Source organism: Diadema antillarum, unplaced genomic scaffold (genome assembly GCF_040938485.1).
Source record: "Diadema antillarum isolate AM-2024a unplaced genomic scaffold, OU_Dant_1.0 scf00000028, whole genome shotgun sequence".
Lineage (NCBI taxonomy): Eukaryota > Metazoa > Echinodermata > Echinoidea > Diadematoida > Diadematidae > Diadema > Diadema antillarum.
The window spans coordinates 2954206-2979235 of NW_027270917.1; the positions used below are offsets into that span (position 1 = coordinate 2954206).

Consider the following 25030-nt stretch of genomic DNA (forward strand, 5'->3'; position numbering starts at 1 on the left):
ATTGAGGATGAGTCCCGAGAATACTCGGGCAGGTGTCTATGGGAAATATGTGTTATAGCAAAATCAGTCCATCCTCAACAAGTTGATGAACACCTGCGCACAAAATGCTTGGTATGCATGAAATGGGGGTCATTACATGCGACGCATTGCACTTCAGGATCTTGTCGAGTGTTGCTCGTCGTTTATAGCTAACTATGGGTCCTATCATCGATGGTAGGCACTGTATGAATGTAACTCGTACCATAGTTACAATTTAGAAGCAAATTAGAAGCAAATTTGCCTATTGTCAATGATAGCATGCAAGTGGGGACACGGCTTTTGAAGTGTACAAGGAAACCAGCAAGATAGACAATAAAGAGCAGGACTTACCTGGAATGCGCATGACCATCTGCTGCCCCTCCATGGCAAAGGTCAAGTTGGCAAACAGCTGTAGCCAGAGGGCGGCATACTGGTTCAAACTACTGGTTGCCTTGGTCTGCTTGGAGCTGCGGGGTGGGGCAACCTTGGTGAAGGATGAAAGGAACCCACTCTGCAGGGAAATAGATCAAATAAAAAAAAAAAACTTATGATAACAAAAGAAAAGTACTTTTGAGAATACAAAAGAAGAGAGTACATCCTACACTTTGTAATGTGTGCATCCACTTTGCATCGGAAACTGCATTTCATGGTGCTTCTTGCAGATCCTTTCCCACTCAGTTTCATATTTCTATTTCATGCACTATGGATACCCTGATCATTATATAATTTGTTTTGTAATCAGTGAAAAACTGGTAAACAAAAAAAGGAAAAAAAGAGAAAAGCAAATTATGATTGGAAAACGGCAGAAATGAATTCTTTCCCCTGTACACTGAAATGTGATAAATTATATTTCTCTTTCCAGCAAAGGACATGTGGTTCAAATGCAGAGTAAGGTAGAAGATGTAAGAACACAATGTACATGTACATACTTGATTGCAAAACCTGGTGAACAATGAATGTCCTTGGAAATAATCACAAGATTTCTTGGAATTTGGATTGTGATGCTGATTGTGTTCTTTAGAGAGATTTTTATGTCCATACTGGGTATAAATCTCAAGATTTGGATTGTGATGCAAATCTCGCGACTTGCATCCCGCTACTTTGCGTCAGTGTGAATCTCACAGTACCACAGCCCCACCACCGCACCACCTCCACGAGCTCATCTCACCTTCCAGAGGACGTTCCTGCACTCTCCGAACCACACCACGTTGCCGAGCGTGGCGAAGAGACTCCGCAGCAGGGGAGAGGGGCCTCCCTGCTTCTCGGCCTTCGACCTCTCCCTCTCCGTCAGCTTCATGAGGTAGTGCAAGATTGAGTTGCCTGTCTGTCCGGGGCTGCTCGATGCGATGGCTGCACACACTATCAAGGAAAATATTAATAAAAGATGGAGTGAAGGCCAACTATTATGGTTGGAAGACCACAAAGCCTGCTTGCAGCTAGCTCACATCTTGGTCAAAACATGTACACATTTCTTCTCAATTATAGGTCAATATGATCTCACTCATCGAATAACGCAATTCTACACCAAGTTCGAGACGGCTTTATATCAGGCGTCATATCCACTAGACAACCTAGATTCCGCTTGATAGCCAGTGATGGTTCTGATCCTGTATAGCTGCAGGTACTGCATAAATCATTAAGATCAATAATTTTTGCATCAAGTTGAAGGGCAATTTGTCAATCAGTTGCAATATAATCAAGTGATGTAAGAGTCATTAATTTGAAGAAATTATGCAGTACCCGCTGATATACAGGGCTCATAACCACCACTGCCAGTTGGGTAGAAGCCCAGTGGTCTAGTGGATATGACTGGCAAAAGCACAGTGACCTTTGACCCTGACCTGTGACTTTTTTCCCAACTCTCATATCATGAAATTAATAGTCAGTTATTTTTATCCTTCCCACTAAAATATATTACAAATGAACATTCCACGATGATGAGACAAGAAAATGGCAATCCTTCAAGAACAGCCTCAGTGTGTAATTTTGGAAAACATTACATCAATCATATAAGTTACATTATGATTATGATGATTTTTACAAAATACTCGAACAAACATCAAAGTAAATTGACTCTTGACAAGAAATTCACCACAGTCAAAATGATACTGTAAAACGAGGAATGTTCGCTTGCATTTTAGTTTCGCAAATGTCACCAGAGCCAAGATTCACGAAATTAAAAAGCACACAAAAGTTCTTGTCTACACTATATGCATTGAATGTCAGTGGCAATTTGCAAGAAATTTAATGCCGCGAAAAAGGTCATCGGCTCCAATCACGAAAATTTCATGCCGCGAATATATCATGTTTTACAGTACTCTCACGTTACCACACAATGTAAGATTCAGAAGACCACACTGTAGCACACTCGCATTGGGCAAAGCTACTGTTTTTTCCATCCTATTAAAAATCTCTAATTGAATATTAAGCCTTGACCCAATCATCATACTTCCTAAATACCCAGACCGCATCCCTAATCCCTTGCTTACATTGCATATTTTCTCATCAAATCTTATTTATGTTTAACGTTCTCCAGGTGCGCTTGATGATCAGTTGAGGTAGACAAGATTTGATTACTGTGATGACACATGACTGGCAGACTATCACTGAGTAGAATCAGTCTTTGCTATAGATAGGTAGTAGTTCTTACTTCAGCACATGCCAACTTTTTTTTAATGCTCACCTAGTACCTTATTTCTATATATACTCCAATTGCGTGGGGGGGGGGGGGGGGGGTGCCATATACTTGCCTTGAATAGCAGGACAATAATATACAAAAAATTGCACAAGAGTTCTATATTCTATTAAAAGAACATGTTTCTTGCAACTGACATATGTAAAGCACAATATTATTCCCTCTGCCTTCACAAAGAGGTATGCTAAGTGCAATTTCTTAATGCAAGAAAAAAGAAAATATGTTAAATTCTCTTCACATTTTCTTTGTGTATTGTTGTCCATGTGTGGTATCAAAAAATTGTTATAGTCTTCTTATCTACCAATGGCTGTTGTCAAACCTTTAAAAAGTCATAAATTTTGAAGGAATTGTCCTATTTTCCTCAAACTCCACTGATGTGATCTACTAATATTTCTGCATTCACTCAATCCACATATTTGTTTTTCATTCCCTTTTGATATTTACGACACTATTATACATATAAGTCTGCGAAATGTGTATGGAAGCAAATAAAAACAAAAATGAAACAAAATAAAGCAGAGACAGATCCAGAAATTAAATATAGTATGGGGGGGGGGGGGTGGAATCAACAAAACAAATTGTCAGATAGGATATCATATTACATCAGTCTTACCTGTTGGGCAGTGGGCAGTATAGGTGGTTAGGAGAGACAGTGTGGTGGACATCAGCTCTTGGTCCAGTCCCAGCCAGGCCCACAGCTTGTGAAGGACCAGGCCTAGCCCCGCCTGGTGGGCTGCAATCTGTGGACCATGCATGCATCAAAAAAGAATATCAAACAAGAGTGTTGACAGGTCTCTTTTCAGAAAAAGTAAGATTCCATTCCACATTCCAACTTGATAAGGTGAAAGGACACAAACGGAATGAATCATCAAAATCAGGGCATCTGGACAGCATTTCACAAAACCTGTCTGTCAATGACAACTATTTTAAGCCAATGAAATCCTTGCATCTGATTGGGTGAGCGTAAATCTGTCAGTGAAAATCACTGAAATGAAATGCCCTCCAGATGAGAAAGCTAGCAGTATTAGTGTCACCTGTTTTCATCTGGGCATTCGTTGCAACAACATGGCTGCCAACATTTGCCCATCAATATCAGGAAGATTCCAAAGTGCAATCAGGAGATACTTGCCCATTACATGCATCTCAGTGGGCAATTGTAATCCCCACATCAGGAACGTTTTTATATTCTCTTGTCAAGGCATGGAGGAGATATCTTAACTTTTCAGTGAGCCTTCTGCAGAATCAGGGAGCTCCTGCAATCACATATCCAAATTCAGTGATCCCTTTGATTTCAAAATTGTTGCACAACTTTGATATTGTGTGTGTGTGTGTTGAGGGGGGCGGGGAGAGGGAATGGTTCAGCCTTTTCTTTTCCTTTAACATATAATGTCCATAACTGGAAGTGACCTGTATGAAAATACTTGTGTAGGATATTGGTTTTAAGGAAGGTTTTTACCTTGACATTGTTACTGTGCAGCATCATGCTATTCAGCATATCAAAGGAAGACATCAGCTGCCCATAGACAGGATCCTCCTAGAAGAGAAATTTTGAAGTGTCAGCAGCAATGACAAATGTCAAACACAAACCAGCATAAATCACTGATTTCTTTAGATAGCAGCCCTTGCTTTGAAAATAAAACAAAACAAAAATCACAAATCCATGATGCTGGAGACTTACATGCCTGCCAACTTGTGCAAACCCCCCACAAGTCAAGCAAACCAAAAACATCTATACTGGTGATAAGTAAAAATATATTTCAGTTCAAAACTTGCAAAATTGCTTGTACTACACATGCTAAATCAATTTTTAAGATCCTCCCCCCCCAAAAAAAAAAAAAAAAAAACCCCACAAACAAACAAACAAACAAACCACATAACATCTATGCCCTATTAGCAAGAAGTGGAAAAAAAACCCTGACAATATACTAGGCTCATTCCAAGGCTAATTTGCAAGGTATAGAGTAGTTATCCTTGACTTCATAATCAAGAAACTCAATTTCAGCATTCAAAGGAGTCTAGAGAAAATGGGTTACTTTCATATCCATGTTTAAGCAGAATTCAGCCCTCTCTACAAGGGTAATTTGTTGACTGGGAACACCATCTGGAGGAAAGCGGAACAGCTTGTAGAGGACTGCTCCAGATTCAAGCAAACATTTGACTGAAATTTTCAACTCAATCACCGACATTCACAACAAAAGCTGACCCATTGACTGGCTGGTCACACAACATGCCACAGTGCCATACTACATATTTTGCAAGAATAACTTTTTCGAAATTTGGGAGGGGTTTAGAGTAAACAAGTAACATATCTCTTTTTTAGAAGCATAGATAGCAATTATTCCACCTTAGATGGATATTCACTGCATTTGTTTTACAGGTGGCAACATTTTGCAGTGTTGTTAATTTTCCAAATTTTAGCTGACTCTGGAAATTAAAAAACAAAAAATGGAACCATTGTAAAAATACATGGCATATACAAGATCGGTCATCCTCTCACCTTTTTCCTGGAGCGCTTGGTCATATGGAGACTCTCAAGGGTCAGTTTGGTGTGAATCTGTTTGATGGAGTCCACTGTGGTCTCTACCAGCCCAGCTGTTGACCACAGACCAAACGTCATGAATTATAATACCAATAAACACAATTTGGATGACTTTCAGTTATACATAATTTTTCTTTCATCAATTTATTCATTCATTCACTTTTTTTTAACATCTCCATCAGAAAAATATAAATATGAAATATTTTTATCATCATTACCCCATTGAGGACGGACTGATTTACTACAACATGCATTTCCCACAGAGCCCAGTCCGAGTATACTCAAGACTCGTCCTCAATGGGTTAGAATGTACGATAAACAAAATGTATACATATGCAATTAAAAAGAAAGGTAAAAACATTTCATGAGTACTGCATAAAACTCTTTTATCATCTTCTACTTCACTGCTTTTTTTTTTTTTTTCTTTTTTTTTCTTTTCTTTTTTTTTTGGGGGGGGGGGGGGAGGGGTGAAGAGGGGAAGAGGGGAAATGGGGAAGAGGGCAAAGTCTCCATTTCAGCCCCTATGTTTATGAGGTCCAAATATTTCACTCATGATGGTGATAGTTATCCCCGGAAGCAGATTATTTCATCTCACAGCTATTGGAAGTCTCCTACACTACATATTTGGAAAAAAAAAAGAAGAAGAAAAATCTTTCAGACAGCTGAATTTTTGAGTAGATGAGCTCAGATTTAACCCTACCAAAAACTAATGCCTCATGCTGTTTTGTTGAAGTGTGAGTAATTAGCAAGAATCGTTATGTCCAACTTGTGTCAACATTCTCTGAACAACTTAGACATAACATAACATTACTTGGGCACTACTTTTACCAGAATACATGAAATGACAAGTGGAAAAAAAAAAAAGATGAGAGCTAAAGCTCACCATCCAGAGCAAACTGCTTGGCGGTGCTCGAGACAGCGAGGAGGATCTTGAGAGCTGAAAACACCGCTGGTTTCTCTCTGGTTAGACCCGGCCCCGTGGACCTGGGGAGACAGCCATCGTAGGCCTTCAGTAGCACTTCGCACAGGTCGCTGCCCGCCTTGGCTCCTGATGGAAGAAACAGAACAGCCATTTCATCACAACGGTCGGCTTGGCAATGGCCAAAGGAACTCTGTAGATTATGTGATGACACAAAATGGTTTTCAAAATATTTGTTTGTTTGGTTTGATTCTTGTTTCATTTTGTTTTTTGATTTTTAGTTGCTTTTTTTTTTTCTGATTTACATAAGAGCAGTCATCACTTTCCTCTCTCTAGTGTTTGGCGAGAGGATGATTTCATTGAGTCTTAACTAAGTTCCACAACATGTACTTGCTAGGTATTTACTAAAAAGTACTCGTGGACATGTATGTTCGGTATCGAACATTTTATCTACGAGAGAGCTTTACTTACCTATCAATATAACAATTGCCATTCTAATGCCGATTAGAATTGCCCCCGGTAGCTAAAAATATCTTTGAACCCCCTCGTTGCCCCGGCAACGGAAGGGAAACCCCTCACACGCTCCCCTATATAAGCCCGAGCGCGGGCGATCTCATCCTCTTTCGATGCCAAAGGACCGGCTGAACCGCAGAGAGGGGAGGAGGGAGGGACCTATAGGTAAGTAAAGCTCTCTCGTAGATAAAATGTTCGATACCGAACATACATATCTACTTCATTTCGCTTTACTTACCTATCAATATAACAATTGCCAGATTCCAACAGATCCGAGGATGGAGGGACTGCGGATAACCTCAGATGGGGAACCTTCTTCTTTAACTGAGCATGGCTTACGAGCTGCATGCTCGCCGAGGCAGGAGGTTCAGACAAGATGGAACTACTTCCTGCTAGGACAGGAAAGAACTGCAGAGGCAAAAGAGGCCTCATTGGAAATGACGTCTGACAAGTAACAGGACGTAAAGGAGTTAGGATTATGCCAGTAGGCAGCCTTGAGAATATCTTCCAGGGGGACTCCCTGAAAAAGAGCCCAGGAGGATGCTATGCCCCTAGTGTCATGGGCCCGCACCTTATGGGAGAGGATCGAAGTCGTACCCCCAGCTTTAATGGCCTGAACTATCCAGCGAGAAATAGTATCAGGTGAGACCGAGCCATGGGGAGAATTGATACTGATAAATAGATTGTCTGAAGTGCGCAATTCTTCGGTTTTGTGAAGATACCATTTAAGGGCCCGTACAGGGCACCAAAGTTTGTCTTGGGAGATGGAGGACAGAGTCTTAAGGGCAGGGATGAAAATCTCACCTGGCGTAGAATTCATGGTTTGATTCTTAGCCAGAAATTTGGCATGAGGGATTAGTCTAACCCCGTTAGTTTCCCAACGAATATGGCCCGGTTTGGTAGAGAGGGCATGCAGAAAGCTGCGTCTTCTCCCGCTAGCGACTGCTACGAGGAGAATGGTCTTGATGGTTAGATTAGCAAGAGAACTGTCGTGCATAGGTTCAAAGGGAGCCCTGGACAGAGCACGCAAAACTCTCGATAAACTCCAAGAGGGACTCAGTTTCTTCTGAGGAGGCCTAGACAAAAAGAGGGATTTCATTAGTCTAGTCAGATGAGAGGAGGATCCTACTGTTTCTCCCCCTCTGAAGCCTTTATGTAAGGCTGAAATAGCCGATCTGTAGCCTCTGATTGTTGAGAAGGCTAAGCTCTTGTCAAATAGGTGCAGGAGGAATTCAGCGATCTCGCCTACAGGTGCTGTGGAAGGATCCACTTTCTTGTCGTAGCACCACTTGAAGTAGTGTTGTAGTCTAGAGTCATAAGTGGCTCATGTAGACGATCTAAGGAAGGAGGAGGATAGTTCTGCAGCCCTTCCCGAAAGACCTGCCTGGGACGCGATTTCCCTGAAATGGTCCATAATGTTAGCTTTAGGTAGGGAACCTTGGGATGGTATATGGATGTCCCTGGTTGACAGAGGAGATCCTCCCTGAAGGGAAGGATTACTGGGGGAGAGGTTAGAAGATCTAACAGTGTGGGGAACCAAGGCCGTTTCGGCCACCAAGGAGCTATCAGAAGGAGGGTAGCCTTGTCTGTTTGCACTTTCTGTAGTACTCTTGGTATCAATGCAAAGGGTGGGAACGCATACCCCAGAAACCCTTTCCACTGCATTGTGAATGCGTCCGTCATCAGAGCTGCTGGGTCGTTGTGTTTTGTGCAATAAACTGGCAGCTGCTTGTTCAATGTCGATGCGAATAGGTCGACCTGAGGAGGGCCGAACCTGTTGAAGATCTGTTTGGCAATGCTTGGATTGAGTTGCCACTCTGTGGGGAGATAACTTCCCCTCGACAGGAAATCCGCCACATAGTTGTCTTTTCCTGGTATGTGAGAGGCTATGAGATTCATCTCCACCAAATCGCACCAATCTAGGATGTCTAGAGTGAGATTGCACAAAGGTTTCGACCTTGTGCCCCCTTGTTTGTTGATGTACGAAACTACTGTGAGGTTGTCTGATTTTATCAGAACCGTTTTCCTCCGAACTCTGTCTTTGAGGGCAAACAGAGCATTCTGTATGGCCCGCATTTCCAGTACATTTATGTGCTGACCCTTGTCTCTTTCTCCCCAAGTTCCCTGAACCTGGTCCGAGTTTAGTACTGCACCCCATCCCATCGTCGACGCGTCTGTGAGAATGGTCATGGAGGGGGCTGGGGTACTGAAGGGTTTTCCCATTTGTAGGGTATTTGGGGGCATCCACCAGCGAACCGCCTGGGACAATGTCCCTGTAAGGCGGATAATTTGAGTCATTGGGTCTCTTAGTGGGCGATACTGACTGAGAAAGGCTATTTGGATCTGCCTCATTCTCCTTCTGCAATCTGGGACTGAGTCCAAGAGACTTGCAAGGAGGCCCAGAAAACGCAGCCAGTACTTGGCTTGTGCGTGAGACGAGCGGAGCAGGAATCCCCCTACTTGATGAACCTTGTCTATTCTGTGAGGGAGGGGATGGGCGAGCCTTAGTTTCAGGTCTAGTTTGGCGCCCAAGAACTCCGGATTCTGAGTGGGTTCTAGCTGAGACTTTTCGTAGTTTACGAGAAAACCTAGCTTGGAGACTAGGTCTAATGTAATGTCTAAGTGCTGGCGTAGTGTGTCTGCAGAGTCTGCTAATACCAGCCAGTCGTCTAGATAGACGAAAATTCGAATGCCCCTTTCTCGTAAGTGGGCTGCGAGTGCCTGAACAATTCGAGTGAAGATGCGTGGGGCAGTTTTGAGACCAAATGGCAGAGCACGATATTGGTACACTTTGTTTGCCACTGCGAAACCGAAAAAATGCTGTGCAGTGTGGGCAATGGGGACATGAAGGTAGGCGTCTACTAAATCTATGGAGACTGCCCAATCGTCTGCCTTGATGAGCGGTAGAATGTTGCGGAGATTTTCCATTTTGAAAGTGGAGTTTGCGATGTATCGATTTAGCTTTTTTACATTTAGCACCATGCGGAATCCGCCTTTTCGCTTGGGGGTGAGAAAAACTGGGGATAACACAAGTTGCCTTCTTGTGTGGATCCGAACAATTGCCCGTTTGGTTAGTAGGGACTCTATTTCTTGTAACAAAGCCCTTCTTTTTTCTGGGTTTGTTGGCAGGTTGGTTTTTTTGCTTATCTCCGGAAGCGATTCTGGGTGAATCAGTGAGGGAACATATCCCTTCTGAATTACTGAGAGCACCAATTTGTCTGAGGTTATTTGTGACCATTGATGGGCGAATACTTTGAGTCTGCCCCCTACTGGGGGTTGCCCTGCGTGTTGATTCGGATAGTCATAACTGTGAAGAATGGTCCCGCTGGGGGGCAGTCGAGAGCATTCTGGGGGGGTTAGATTGCTGTCCCCGGGGTCGTCTATACGATCTTCCACCCCGCTCTCTGCCCTCAGGCCTGCGAGAGTCGGATGATGGCTTGTAAGACTGACTGTACGGATGTCTGCGATAGGGGGAACCTTGAGATGGTCGTCCCTCACGGAAGAACCCTGATTGAGGGGGCATATGGTCCCTAGAGGATCGAAAGGAGCGATTGGGTTTGCTCAGTTTGTAGGCGGTCTTGTCTGCAGTGCTAGACGCCGCGATGGTGTCCTCCAGTACCTGCTGAAACTTTCCCGCAAACAGGTCTGGGCCCGTAAGGGGCAATTTTGCGAGTATGGATTCAGCCTCTTTCTCGAGTTTGAGCTGTTCCATCACCTGAGATCTGCGAAACTTTGAACACAGTAACGCTGTTCGGGCGGCCTGTTCGAACTGGAGATCTGAAATTCGCAAGAGCAAATCGGAGATCTTTTTCAGGTCCTCCCCGTCTATGGCCAAACGGCTTGCTTCTCGTTGCGCCGTAATTAGATAGCTTTGATAAGCCGCGAGCCTCATCGAGCTACGGGCTGTCTTCTCAATGTGAGCGATCTGCGAATCTATTCTTCGGAAAGATCGAGATCTCATGCCGTTGAAGTTGGATTTGCGAGCGCGCGCGTCGCCAACACGGAACGCTGCCTCTGGGACTGCAGGTGTATTGAACACCGCGTTGAAATCATTACTGCCAAACCGAAAACCGGACACAGCGTCATAACGGCTAGATCGGGATTTCAGGGACGAATGGGCTAGTTTGGAATAACACGTAGCAAAGGGGGCATCAAGTTTCACCGCACTGGGTCCTTGGCTACGAGCAGACAATTCAGATTCCAAGCAAAATATAGGCTTGGCCTCTTCTTTTTCCTCAGTAGCAGTTGATTCTGCCTTTAGCTGGGGACAGTACTTTATCAGTAGTTCGGCGGCTATCTGGCCATCCCTTCTACCTGTCTGATTCGTTGATTCTTTATCAGAAGGGGGAAGCTCGTCAGTAAATCTGCTTTCCCGACCATCTGAGCTGATAGAGTGTACTGAGTGAGACGATGGGAAACTAACACCAGTATCATCGTCTGCCCAGTTTCTTGCACGAGATGCTATTTTGGGAGGGCGATATCCAAACTCATCATCGGAATAGCCGCCCAAACTGATCGTCGGAACGCGAGAGTGGAAGCGAGACCCGATATCTTCTCCCTCTCTGCGGCGGGGGGAAGCCCTATCACGGGTTCGGCAACGGGATTGTCGAAGTACTGGGGCCGAGTCGGAACGGGCCGCGTTATCACGTGTAGGCAGGCCGACGGACCCGGGGGAGGACGGAGCTCGCGATACGGTCGCTGGGGCGAGATTTCGGGGGCCTGTCGCATCGCCCGCTCGTGCGGGAAGGGACCCCGGGAGGTTACTGACAGATTGCGTAGGGATCGGAAGAACCGAGGGACCTGTAGGATCGCCCGCCCGTGTGGGAAGGGTTCCCTGGTTATGTGAAATCAGTACCGATTGTAGGGCCTGCATGAAGAATTTGCAGGCTGCTGTTGTATCAAACGAGCTGCTATTATCAACGCTAGCAGGCTGGTCGACGTTCAGTACGCTGGAGTCTACCGACTTGGTCGGCGGAGCCAGGTTAGTCTCGTTGACGTTGGGTCTAACGGCAGGAGAAACCGCTACATTGGAGCCTGATTTCTCGGCCGGACTGGGAAGAGAATGCTTTTTCGGGGCACTCTTCTTTCCCTTTTTAGGTGGAGGAGAAGAAGTAGGGAGCACAGGATTACTACATGGTCTCTTTTTTGTGCTCTGCTCCGTTTTTGCGGTGTTGGATCCCGCCTTCATTGAAACGTTAGGTGCAGCCTCCGCCGTAGGGATCGAGCGGGGCGGTGAAGAGCGAGACGAATTAGGCATCTTAAATGCCCTAAGTCGTCACAGAAACAAGAAGCAACAACTAGGCTAAACAGCCGAGAGAACAAGGAATATAACTCCAAAAAATATGAATCAAACACGATAAGGTAACAAGTGAACGATCTTATCTGTATTTAAGCGTAAGTTAAACCGTGGAGGAACTCGTCATGAGTAGCGGCGGCAGAAGAAAGAGGATGAGATCGCCCGCGCTCGGGCTTATATAGGGGAGCGTGTGAGGGGTTTCCCTTCCGTTGCCGGGGCAACGAGGGGGTTCAAAGATATTTTTAGCTACCGGGGGCAATTCTAATCGGCATTAGAATGGCAATTGTTATATTGATAGGTAAGTAAAGCGAAATGAAGTAGATAAAGGGGGGAAAATGATATTCAAGTCTGATACGGTTAACTCTAATTCTACAAAGACATATCAAATTGAAGTAAGCACTTTTGAATGTAAATACTTGCTCTCTAAGTATTCATTAAAAAGTGTCAATGTGGCATTAGTCAAACTTTTATAATTCTAATAGGAAAAGTTGAAGCTAAAAAAAAGTGCACTCGGCTTCAAAGCAGCGTTTGATAGGAGAACGAGTTGAGCATGGCTCTGGGCTAAAAGTTAAAGCCCCTTTTAATGGTCAATGTCACTTTGACTTTTGTTGCATTGACCAAATCTCAAGTTACATGGGCGTACACTAAAACAAATTAAATATATTTACTGACTGCCAGAGACTAGGAAGTAACAGTTAATCAATCATACCACACACCTTCAGTCTTAATCAATCATTGTAAATCCTAGACAGTATCTACAGTGTATATTGTGCAAATTGTAACCAGCTTCCCACAAACTTAAAATACCAAACAAATTGATTCATTCCTTCGTACATTCCAAAATATTAGACCCAAGTCACTTCAAAATAAAAATAACAATTATTTACTATGCTAACTAGTAGTCAATTTTGAATTTCAGTATGTTTTATATTATGAAAACAAATATACACATAAAAGCAGAAATCAGTCGTTGCTTGATCTAAAATAATTACAATGTTCATGGTTCTTTTTAACGCTATGAAGTAATTTGAATGTAAATACATTATTAAAGGTAAAATCTATGATGTTGTTGCATTTATTCATCCTTCCTATATTCGCTTCATACAGACATTCAAACATAAGAGTTCATGGCAAGCAAGAAGCTTCTCCTTAAGTCATGCTGTATCTACATAAAGAGCAAGATCAACAAGTTTTTTTTTTTCATGTCACCATTTAGAAGGCTTTCTTCATCCAGCAGTCTTGTTGCCATGGACTTGGTGTCTTCCCCATCTTGCAGGTCATCCCTGTTGTCATGGAAACGTTCATCACACTTCCTCTCCTCCTCCTCTACCTTAGCTAGGATCACTGAGAGGAAGGTAAGGGCAGCCGTCCGCGTGGCCGCAGGGCTGGGGCTTCTTAGGATGGTTACGATGCAAGCTAAAATTCAGAGATGTACAAAATGTGTTGTCAAATCTATATCTGCCAGAAAACAAATTAAGGCTCACATGAAAAATGTCTTCTTTTATACTGATACATGACCTTGAATAGCAGCACCAGCAACAAGACTGCTGTATAATATACAGTATCAAAGTTTAGCTTTAGAGGATCAGGAGAGGACATTTCAGCATAAAACGAGATTCGACTTATTGCAACTTAATGACAAATCGCCCTACATCAACGTAACCAAGTTGCAATAAAAACAATAAAAACATCTCAACGGAAGAATTTCATGAATTTGGACATTCAACTTATCAAACTTGGACATTTGTATGATAACCCACGGAAAAAAAGAGACAGATCATCTAACTAGAAGGCTTTTGTATGTTTTGGCAGGGTATTCATACCCACACATTATGAAACCCACAGGGGCTCCATGAAAACAATGCATGACAAATTCTAGACCAACAGCAATTTTTCTGCACTAGTTTATAAGCAATCATGCTTCAAAGTTTGGGAGAAAAATGTGTAAAAAAGGTTTGGCATCAACTCTAAATTATTAGCCCTTACAGGTATTTTGTTTGCAGAATTTTACCACAGGCAAGTTAAAATGACAAACTTACTTGATTTCCCATTCCTGAAGAAAGAAAGAAAAACAAAATAAAACCACATACATGTGACACTCAAACAAAAAAAAGTAATAAGGTAGAAAGTAAAGCTGAGGTAGAGGCAGAAAAAAACAAACCTTTGTCTGCCTTTTTTCTTTTTGGGGAAATGCATACCGGTGATGTTTCTCCAGCAGGAATCGAGCACAGGGCCAAGGTTTTTCACACCCATAGCATGAGATAGGGCAGTCAGGAGCTGAAAGGATCTCTTCCATAACTCATGCAAGCCTGCAGACAGCCGGGCATCTACAGGAATGGATTAATGAATGGATGGATGAATGTATGAATGTATGTATGAATGAATGAATGAACGAATGAACGAATAAACGAACGAACGAATGAAAGAATGAACAGAAAACTAAACATGGATGATGTATTGAATGCTTACATTTCTGTTGTTGTTGGTTTTTTTCCATTAGAGAAAGCAATTCGCAGTCAACCAAATGTTGTTCACTGAAAACTCTCATCAATAGCCGGGGACGTAATGTTAATATGATATCACATGCAATTTTATTTGGATATGTATATTTGAATATTCAAGGGCAGCATGCTTGCAGCTAGAAGTTGTATTTATGTGAAATTCAATTCTTTTTTCTTTCCTTGGCTTTTGGGCTACTCAAAAACATTGATGCAGGCAAGTTACATCGTCACAAATTCATGTAGTAAAATAATTCCTCAAGTCAAGAGTTGCTGGTTGCTTCCTGCTTTGACGATGATGCCGTACCAAACAACTCAATGTGTTTTCTCACAACATGCTGCTTAGTATGTATGTTACACTGCATACTTTCACCACTGTCAAAATCTGGTTTGAGTCAAAACTTGACGAAAGAAGCTGCAAAGTGTGTTTACTATTTAAAAAGAAAGAAGAAAAAACAGTAGTCATACCTGCTTGTTCTGGAAGGCACAGACCGAGGAGTTGGCAACACTTGACAGCCAGCTTCCCATCCTGGGCAGCGTCCAATGACGTCGCAGCATCGCGCTGCAGGCTGGCCAATAGGAAGCGGAGGATGGCACTGCACATGGAACTCTGCCTGCCCAGCTCCAGCTGGCTGGTGTACAGGGAAGAGTGGCCTGCCGTGTGACAGACAGCAGTCTCCGTTGATTGGATGGAGGAGGAGGAGGAGGGGGAGGGGGCAGGGTCAGGCGATGAGGTGGAGGGCGTGGCTTCCTTGATGAGTGACTGAATGCGACTAACATTGATCAGTCTACAGGATGTCATGAAAAAAAAAGGGGGAAAAAAAGAACAAATCATTACATGTGAGTGATTCATATCATTAGATTTTCAGGATTTACACTTTTCATAGCATGGTGACAAACTGCCTCCAATATGTAACCAAAGTTTTAAAGGAATGTTCATGGAAGGCCTCACCTGCCACTTAAATCAAATTTCAGCCAAACAGTTGATGTCTAACTGTGCATTTCAAGTTCAAAGGAGGAATAAAGAAAAATGAATAAACCCTAAGATACACATCTAAAATTCATATCCCAGGAAACTTAAATGGCATAGTAATACCTAAGGATATCAATGACAATCACAGTCTGATCTTCCAGAGTACACATCAAGTTCAGTCCATCACAGTTTGATATTTCTTGTTCTAATAATTCCTTTTAATAAAAAGTGCTTGAGACGCTCAAGGAAAACATTACTCTGTGCCTTCTATACACCACTGGATCAGTTTAATGCATATGGCATGGTCTACAGAGCCCATAGCATTGCTTTCACACTATTGCTCATTGACTCAGGGCAAGCTGTCTTTGTCAAGAGGTACCCTATACAAACATCTAGTCACTGTCGTTCATGCGATATCACTTAGCTTTGTTCTGTTTCCTTTTCTTTTCTTTCCTTGGTGATCGCACACTGTAATGTTTTGGTGTCTTAGTGCGAGACACAATTTAGAGAGACGACATAACTGAGGAGTGTACGTATTAAGAGTCGAGAGAATGAGTGTCTTTAATAATTCATCTACAATTCTGATTTATAGTACACAGTCACATAATGACGTGACTATATCAGAATAAGGGAGCGAAGTGTTGTGGTTTATGCTATACTGGTGCTGAGGTCAGAGAATGTTTACACAATTTGATTGGGAAAGGTGGTGGTTTGACAATGGAATGCATGCTGGCATAATAAGAATAATAATATGGTCTTCTTTATCCAGGGTAGCCTCATCTGTGTTTCCACTGCTCTTCTAGATGGCCCTGCCATTATTATTACCCTAGCATTGCCTGGTACCCATTTATATACCTGGGTCGAGAGGGACATGGTGGGTAAAAACCTCTTGTCCAAAGATGTACGCACTGGGCGGGAATCAAACTCTGGTCCTCAGATTGGGAATCGGGGAGTCATATGCACTATGCCACAGCACCCCTATATGCGTCAAGAGTTGGGAGGATGAGTGGGAATGATTAAGGGCCAGAGGGAAGACCAGATGTGTAGGTGGGGTTGATGGTGATAGAATTATCTCATTTGATGATTTGTAGATACCACGACTTACCTCAGCAGAGTCTTGAGGATGTTCTCCTTGGTGATGGAGAGGACCGCATCGCTCGGGATGACGGCGAGGAGGTTGGTGAGGAGACAGGAGACGGAGGAGACGAGGCCGGGCGTCACCACGCTCTCGTAGCGACCGGCCGCACTCGGGGAGGGGGAGGGGGAGACGGTGTCGGGGGAGGACGACAGAGAATGACCTGATACCAAGGCGAGATAAGAGGGACCGATGATGGAGGGATACAAAACTTTTCGTGCAAGGTATGTGAACACAGAAAAAATAAACAAACAATGAAATTGTTAGCACATTTATTTAAATCCATACAGAGTCTTGTATGGCTGTATTGATTTCTCACACTTTAAACAAATCTGGCAGCATATATTTACATGCAATATGATCTTCCCGCAATTACAATAGTACTGAAATTTCCACTGTTATTTAGTAAGTAAATGTACTAAATAAAGAACAAGGAAGGATTGCCATCACAGAGTATAATATTTCTAAGCTAAAATGTAATAATGTCATTCACTTTCATAAATAATTCTTGTATATGACAGTTCACTAAACAATTGTCATTCAACTAGGTAGCAAGACAAACACTGTTCTGACCTGCTTTATCTTTGTTACTATGCCACGCAAATGCAGGATTGTTATAATATCCACAATTAATCAAACACATTGACAATCAAACTTCTGAACTTCAAATCAGCCAAGCAAAGAATGCCAACTGCACAAAATTCAGGATGGATCTGATGCAAAAGCGAGGGTTGTTGTTGTCCACTCACCATCAGGCGACCTGTGCTCAGTGGATGGTCTCCCTCTTTCAGTCTGTCCATTTCATGAGTAATTTGAAAGAGAAGCAATGGACAAACTCAGTAATGAGCACAATTAATACAACCTTCAGAAGTGAGAACAGAAGACAAATGGAAAGGTGATTTGGAGAGTGAAACAGTGAAAGAGAAGGGAGAGAATCAAACATACAAGATACTGAAAAATGAAAATGAACTTGGATCCCTCGATCCTTCATGTGCTTTGAGAGTCGACTGGCACAGATATCCCCATAGCTTTATACACATTGTCCAAAGTCTATGGCACAGAAGGCCCCAAAAAAGAATTTGCAACAAAGTTTAATACAATAGAAAATTGAAAATTTGATTTACAAAATTGAATTCTGGAGGAAAGTGTGATGTGGTCCTTCTGAATTCTTTTACTCTGCATGGTGAAATGAAGTTTTGAACAGAGAAATTGCACAGAGCACATGAGTCTAGAACAAAGAGTAAATAATTATCCTTGTATAAAAGTTGTGAAGTGAAAATTGACAATTCTAACTTGACCTTTGACCATGTGACCAAAAACTTTACCTACAGAATCTTAATTAGGTAATAAATATATGTTGTTCAGTAAGTTTCATGTCAATATATTCTGGCATGAGAGATATAAGGGGAAACAATGGAATTTCACTATTTGACTTTGACCTACAATTGTAAAGGATTTGCACCAAAAAGTTGAGAGGCATAGCTTCTTCCATTCATAGTATACATATGAAAAGTTTTGCTTAAATACCTCAAATGGTTCTTAAAGGGGATGGCTAGTAACTGATCAGTGAGAATCAGTGGGAATGCTGGGGGATGATTGTTCCAATATTTGTGCGATTCATTGAAGAGTACATTATATATCTATTGTTGTGTGAAAATTATTTGCTTCAGAACGGTCTCATATTCAACAAGTAATGTGCAGTTTAATGCCCCGTCACTGTACAGGCATGCTACAATAGCCTGGAAACAATAAACTGCACATTAATTGAACATGAGACCATTCTGGAGCAAATAATTTTCACACAACAATGGATATATAATGTAGTCTTAAATGAATCCCACAAGAATTGGAACAATCATCCCCCAGCATTCCCACTGATTCCCACTGATCAGTTACTAGCCATCCCCTTTAAGTTATGTCAGGCCAAAAATTGATTACAGACGTATAGACAACCAAAAAACATAATGCCTATGGCGCAGCTTTGTGGTGTAGGCATAAACACACCTCTTTAGGATAATTCATAAAGAAAACTCATAGAACCAGAGTCTAGTCAAGGGTGAATATCATTTTAAAACTCACCTGGTTTGGATTTGATCCTCTAGGCTCACCTCTAGCTGCACTGACATCATCATTGTCAGTAGTATCTATTGCAGAGGAGCAGGAGGTGGAATGCAACATTATATTGCATGCATTCAAAGGGGCGCAATAATGATAACTGCAAGGGTGGGTGGGTCTGAAAAGTTCTCATTGCAAGGGGACAGTATACAATCAGTGAATGGTCAAGAGTGCCATGGCGTTTTAACAAGATATTCCTACAAGGTGAAAGGATGGTGTGTTGCCGACTTTGACGTGGAAAAGCCAGGTCAAATAGAGCATCTCAACTTTCACCAGATCTTGCTTCACTGCATGAGTAAAGTGTATTCACTATTTGTTTTATATTATATGTGCCAGATACTTCCCAAGTATGATATTTTGCACATTTTGGGACTTTGAGGACAATTTTGCAAGTGGATGAATTCACAATTGAGAACCGAAGTGATGAAATGGGAAATAGTTGTCATCCCTCTTCAGGAGAAAAGTTAGTGCTTCACAGGAGACATTTTTAGAAGTTGTTGATTTCGTTAATATCAATCGACACAAGATTCTCAAAAATAAAAAATCCACTAAAGAGACCACAAATGGAAATGAATCAGTATGTCTTTTACTAAACATAATATTGTTTAAGCAGTATATCATGTGGTGATTTTACTTTAACCAAGTCAACCAATATTTATGAAATCAACAATTCACAAAACCTTTCCCTCCAAATTCACTCCAAATTTTATAAACAGAATATTCCCACCAAAACAAGAAACCGCAAAAGCAGGGAAGTGCTTTTTTTTACACTTTTGAAGCCTCTGTTTCATGAGACACTACATATTGATGACACCTCCTCGTAAAGACCTACTACTGTTGACAGTAAACCTAATCTCATTCATTCAATATTTGCACAAAATATTGCTGATATGTTTTGACATTGACAAGCAAGCTGAACTTACCTGGCGTGGTGAGTGTGGGTGGCCCAGACTGTGTGCTGGTGGATGGGAGAGTGGAATCTTCCACTACGCTGACGGGTCGGATGGTGTGGTCAGGGTAGTAGTGGGTGAGGAGAATGGCAACCTCAGGAAAGAAGCGGTGATACTGCAGGAGGGCCAGCACAGCAGTCACACCCGACATGGACATCTGCCAAAATAAAAGGGTGAAATATTTCAAGAAATTCATGTTAGATTTGATGCTCTACCTGCACGCAGCCATGCACACAAAACTTGAAAACCCGGCAGCATGGGGATACTCAGAAGTGGGAAGTCTGGCCTGACTCAGATATATTTGAGAATCACTGTAACAAAATGTGCACAGATCTACCACTGATCTCTATCTAAGTACACACACAGACGGAAAATCTTCACTGGAGTCAACCGTTACCGATGAGCGTACGCTTTGATGCACATTTTCGATGACCGGTACTATTCATGGTTTTGTGGGAAGCGAATGAATTGGGCCATCCATGAACCCCACCCAATGCTACCATGTCTTTAATTCACTCTAGTAGTTGCTTGAAGTCTGGTTAGGGAAGTTCATCTTACCTTCTGGATATGGTTTTAATCACTTCAATTATGCCAAAAATGGGTAAACTGAGAAGTATCACATTTTTCTACAAGACTAAAAGTACTTCCGTCACCGAGGGGTCACAAGCATGCACACACTCACATGTACCACACTGTGTCAAATATTGTTATTACTGTAAAAGTGGATATTTTCGCGCGAGTAATTTTTCGCGCTAGGCAGGGTGAGAAGAGTTTCGTGTGTTTTTAAATTCGCGGAATCAAGACATCACGCAAAGGATTATATGGCAAGCAAAAATATTCGCGTGCTTTTATTTTCGCGCTAGTTTCTGGTTGCGCGAAATGCGCGAAAATTTCAACACCGCGAAAATTTCCACTTTTACAGTACACCATCAAAGGTATGTATAGCCCCCTCTCAAAAACAACATAAGTTTTGTGCAGTACAATGTATGTACAGTACCAGTGTTACAAGTGGGGGTTAAAAAAAGAAAAATAAAGACGCTATCTGTAATCAGAGATCACCATAGCTATGTATCACCATACTGAACCTTTTCTCTACTTGACTGTTTGAAGTGGTTTAGAGGCAACTTCAGTAACTTTTCAACATCTTAGTATGGCGATTGCAGTGTAGGTGAAAGTAACATCCACTCCTGGAAAGACCAGAGCTACTATTAAATTTGACTGTTATGTTCATATTCAAGCTCCCTGCCAGAAGGTTCAACTCATAGACAGTGTTCACAATCATCTGCTCTTGTGGTTCTAATGCCCGACATACATTGTAGGCCCTTTTATTCCTGGTTTTTAAATTGTGTAGAAGTGTGTGAGAGCAAGGACCGCTAACAAGATATTCTACTCTGCTTGAGAGAGAAAGCCTTTCTTACACAACCGATCCTGACAAAACATGTTTCGTAATGGCAACTGTCCTAGCAGCAGGGTCTTACCTGAGAGTCCTGGTCCAGAACCCTCGGCTTCTGGCCATTAGGAACATCATCTGAGGCCAGAGGTTGGAGCAAGAGGTTGGCAAGTACAGATGCCGCCTGGAGAGAACAGAAATCGTTATCGCAAAAGGCTTTCTGCTTCAGAATGCAACAGTCATACCAGTCCCTCAGTTAGGTGTGTTCACATTTCTGCTTATACTCAAAGTAATGATGTCTGTGTAGACTGACATCTTCCAAATCTGAACAAGGTCATATACACCACTTAGTCTTATACTCAAGCAATATGTGATTCTATTGAGGACAATATTTTCTGATGTTAAATGACATAAAGTTATCCGTATGATTATCATCATTAGCTTGGATAATAAGGCAATACCTCGGGCTGTCATGAATCTGCATTTGTGCAGACTTTGTGGCCTGTTCGGCCCACGTTGGAGAAGAGGAGAAAGATCGAGACTGGGGACAATGGCACTTGAGGCGAGGGAAGAAAAAAGTTTTCTTGTTACTTTAAGTCTGATATGATGGTGGTGGTGATTTGTTTTGTTGTCAGAATGTGTGACATGTTGTTGTGCCACCAATATTTCCCTCCCTTCCATAATAAGGCCAAAAGAGAGCTGATCTCAGAGCTCCAACACACAAAAGATAAACTAAACAACTTAGAATGCAAAATACCAGCGCATCCCAGGATGCATTTATCAACTCTTTTTCTCGGCAGAAACAGGTTTTCCAAACAGCTTTCAGGGAATTTTTACAAGATGATAAACGCAAAGCTGTTTTGATTATGGGGTTCGGAAAGCCTTTCTGAAAACCGCAAATTTGTGCTTTCCGAAACAGGTTTCCAGAAACCTGTTTCTAGAAGCCCTTTGAAGCGAGATAAATGCAAAGCTGTTTTGAAACGGCTTTGTACTGCGTTTCTGGTTTCTGAAAAGATGCGCGCCACACAGAGGCCAGTTTTTGTGTTCGCGATGAGTTGATAAACGCAACTATTTTAGAAGCCGTTTCTAAAGGGCTTTGGAAACGGCTTTTGAAAGCCTTTTCAAACAGGGGAAAGATGATAAATGCAGCCCCAGATAAATCACCATGCCTGTCAATTACAGACTTTTTGGGTAGCATGCATGAATACTCTGTCGGAAATATGGGCTCCATAGAAGCAATTGTCATTGATGGACTCACCTGCTGTCGGACCACGCTGCACTCAGAGTGGTCCAGGAGCACCGATAGGGCCAGGCCCCACACCCCACCGGGCACCTCCTGGAAGCAGTTGGAGACGGCAGCACATCCCTGCTGGCTGGATGCAAGCGAGGCAGCTATTCCAAGACCGGCAGCTCGCACCTTGTATTGCATACACAGGGGGGAAGAAACAATAGATTATTTTACATGTAAAGTCTACTGCTTCAATAACCTTTTATCAAAAAGGCACATTTACAAAATCATAACATCACACAAGTATATACATCAGATTCTTTAATGGACATTCCTCACTTGCAAGCTTCTCCAAGATGACAGGTGCGCTGTAATCATTTGATGTGGCAATTGTCCAGGTATTCCAGGCTTATTCTAGATATCACTCTTCTAATACCAACAAAAGTTTACCACAGCATCATGACTAGGTAGATCTAGGTCATTAGGCACCGTCAGAGAAATATTAAAAGTACTTTGATGTCAGGTTCTGGTAAAGTCTTTTATAAATTCTTTAAAAAAGAAAAAAGGATATCCACACCAAGAATACATGAACACAAAATACATCAAGAAAATCAAACAGAGACTTGCAAAATATTTCACACACATTCATTGCACACATGCAATAGCCAGATGATAATCAGAACAAAGTGCATGGATGATTTTTTAGATGGCTGAGCTGGGTAAGCTGTTTGAGGCGTCTCCTCATTGAAACCACTGTCCCTTACCTCAGGGTCCCTGTATGACAACAGAGGGGCTAGCCACATGTAGCCTGCTTCTGATGCTCCTTTGCTGGTGTACAGCCACTCACTGGGCCAGTTCTGCAAGAACAAGATGGACAAGCAAACAACATAACAACAAACTCAAAGCATACTTTAAGAGTGGAAATTGGGCATCAGCCCAGATCTGGGCCATTGATAAACAGATTGTGATAAAATTTGGCTAGTGGTCATTCCATTAATCCTTCATAATAATGCATAGTCAAATTAATATATATCATTATTCTACAATTCCCTTATGATTTACACAAATACATCTTCTTTTTTTCCAAGGAATATTCATTTTTTACTTTTCCCCCATATGCGGAGAAAACAATCAAAATTAGGCATGATTGTTGCTTATCATGTTAATCTATAAAAATAGCTTAGTAAAATGTATTGAAATTACTATATTTAATTACTCATGCGAATATACTAAATTTTCTTGAAATTCCAAATATTTGCATTTCGATAAGCACATCAAGGCAGTAATATTACGTATCTCTTTGTTTTCAAATCTTTTGTTTTTCATTGTTTTCTAATCTAGAATAATTTATGAAGGCCAAAAGAAATGTTATCTCAGGAAAAACAGCTTAAAAACATTCTCCTAACATCACTTCTTGTACAATCCGTACATTGTACACATAAAAATCTCCGGAAACTACCATTTTTTGTGACACTGGTCACAAATTATGTGCTACAACTGTACATCTCCACAACCATACACCACGATTTTCGCAAATAAGGTCTTCAAATGTGCACAAGACGTGAAAGAAAGACCCCATGAAATTTCAGTGTGAGATCTTTTGGCAATGAAAAATTATTGTGAAAGATATTGGGGTGGGAGAGGGGGGCTAACCCTTTCTATGCCAATGAGTCAAATATGCACAAATTTCACACACATATCTATGGACAGGTAATCAGTGTGGCATGGAGAGGGTAAAGGATTAGCCCTCTTAGCCCCATTATCTTGAAATACTGCTGACATTATACAGATACATGTTACCACTAGACTGAAAGAGTTAATTTGCCCCTGGAAGGTGGAGGTGGATGGGTGTACCTTGTCCACGGCCCTGGCAGCCATCTCCCTGGTGAGGTGAAGGAGGCAGAGGGTGGCACTCTTGGTCACCCCTTTGCCCATGTAGGACATCGCCGTGCCGCCACGCCCAACATGGAAGGCAGACACAACCTGCAAAGAGAGAGTACATTGCACAGACCAGGGGTTGAAGATGTAGGAGTGTTTTACAAAGTTATGTAAGGTATACTCCAAGACACATCAACAATTCACCCTATTGCATATAGCTCTTTGAATCCGAACGCATGTGGCGCTCTAATTTTATTACCTTTAATTCTTGGGATATAAACTTCCGGTTATGAAAGTGCGATGTGTAAATGTACGCTTTCATGCACATTGAATGCCGAAGTACTATCTAGTATTCATAGATCGTATCAAATTCTGTCTTATAATCTCTCGAATAATAGAGTTATTTTCTAATCTGTAACTTTACATTTGATAAATGGGATTCTTCTGCACAGCGTTCCAATGCTGGGCTGATGATGCGAAATGACGAAATTATGGAAAATATCCATAGATGTGGGATGAGACATGGCTGAAGTTCCCAACAGACAAAGTTCAGCAGAGAATGTGGAAATATCTGCTTCGCAGGAAAGACCACTTCGACCTGAAGTCAAACTTACATATTTCGTTCGAGACATTTCCAGAAAGGAATGTACGATCAAAGATCCTACACTACTTAGGATCTTTGGTATGATTTTCCAAAACCGCAAAACCGGAAGAATACGTCCCAAAAGCAATCGATCAGATATCGGTATCGCAAAGTGATATCGCTTGATATCGGCTATATGCGATAGGGAGAATTGTCTCAAGTTGTATATTCCTCTTTGAAGGAATTGACATTCTAGTACTGACCCCCTTTTGTCTTTCCTGTCCTAGAACTGGTAGTAAA

General features: G+C 42.0%; 1 protein-coding gene across 1 annotated transcript in view; it reads right to left on the bottom strand.

The window, feature by feature from the left end:
• The window catches only part of LOC139735490 (rotatin-like), a 94891-nt gene that overhangs the window by 12947 nt on the left and 56914 nt on the right, over positions 1–25030 (bottom strand). Inside the window, exons 26-42 of the mRNA XM_071646249.1 lie at positions 24124–24252; positions 23034–23126; positions 22300–22458; positions 21130–21225; positions 19625–19808; positions 18666–18730; positions 17336–17378; positions 16557–16749; positions 14947–15266; positions 14179–14307; positions 13190–13396; positions 6136–6300; positions 5211–5305; positions 4170–4247; positions 3327–3453; positions 1187–1377; positions 370–529 (exon numbers count right to left, since the gene is read on the bottom strand). Coding sequence (XP_071502350.1) covers positions 370–529; positions 1187–1377; positions 3327–3453; positions 4170–4247; positions 5211–5305; positions 6136–6300; positions 13190–13396; positions 14179–14307; positions 14947–15266; positions 16557–16749; positions 17336–17378; positions 18666–18730; positions 19625–19808; positions 21130–21225; positions 22300–22458; positions 23034–23126; positions 24124–24252 — 2434 coding nt within the window. The remainder of the gene's footprint in view (positions 1–369; positions 530–1186; positions 1378–3326; positions 3454–4169; positions 4248–5210; positions 5306–6135; positions 6301–13189; positions 13397–14178; positions 14308–14946; positions 15267–16556; positions 16750–17335; positions 17379–18665; positions 18731–19624; positions 19809–21129; positions 21226–22299; positions 22459–23033; positions 23127–24123; positions 24253–25030) is intronic.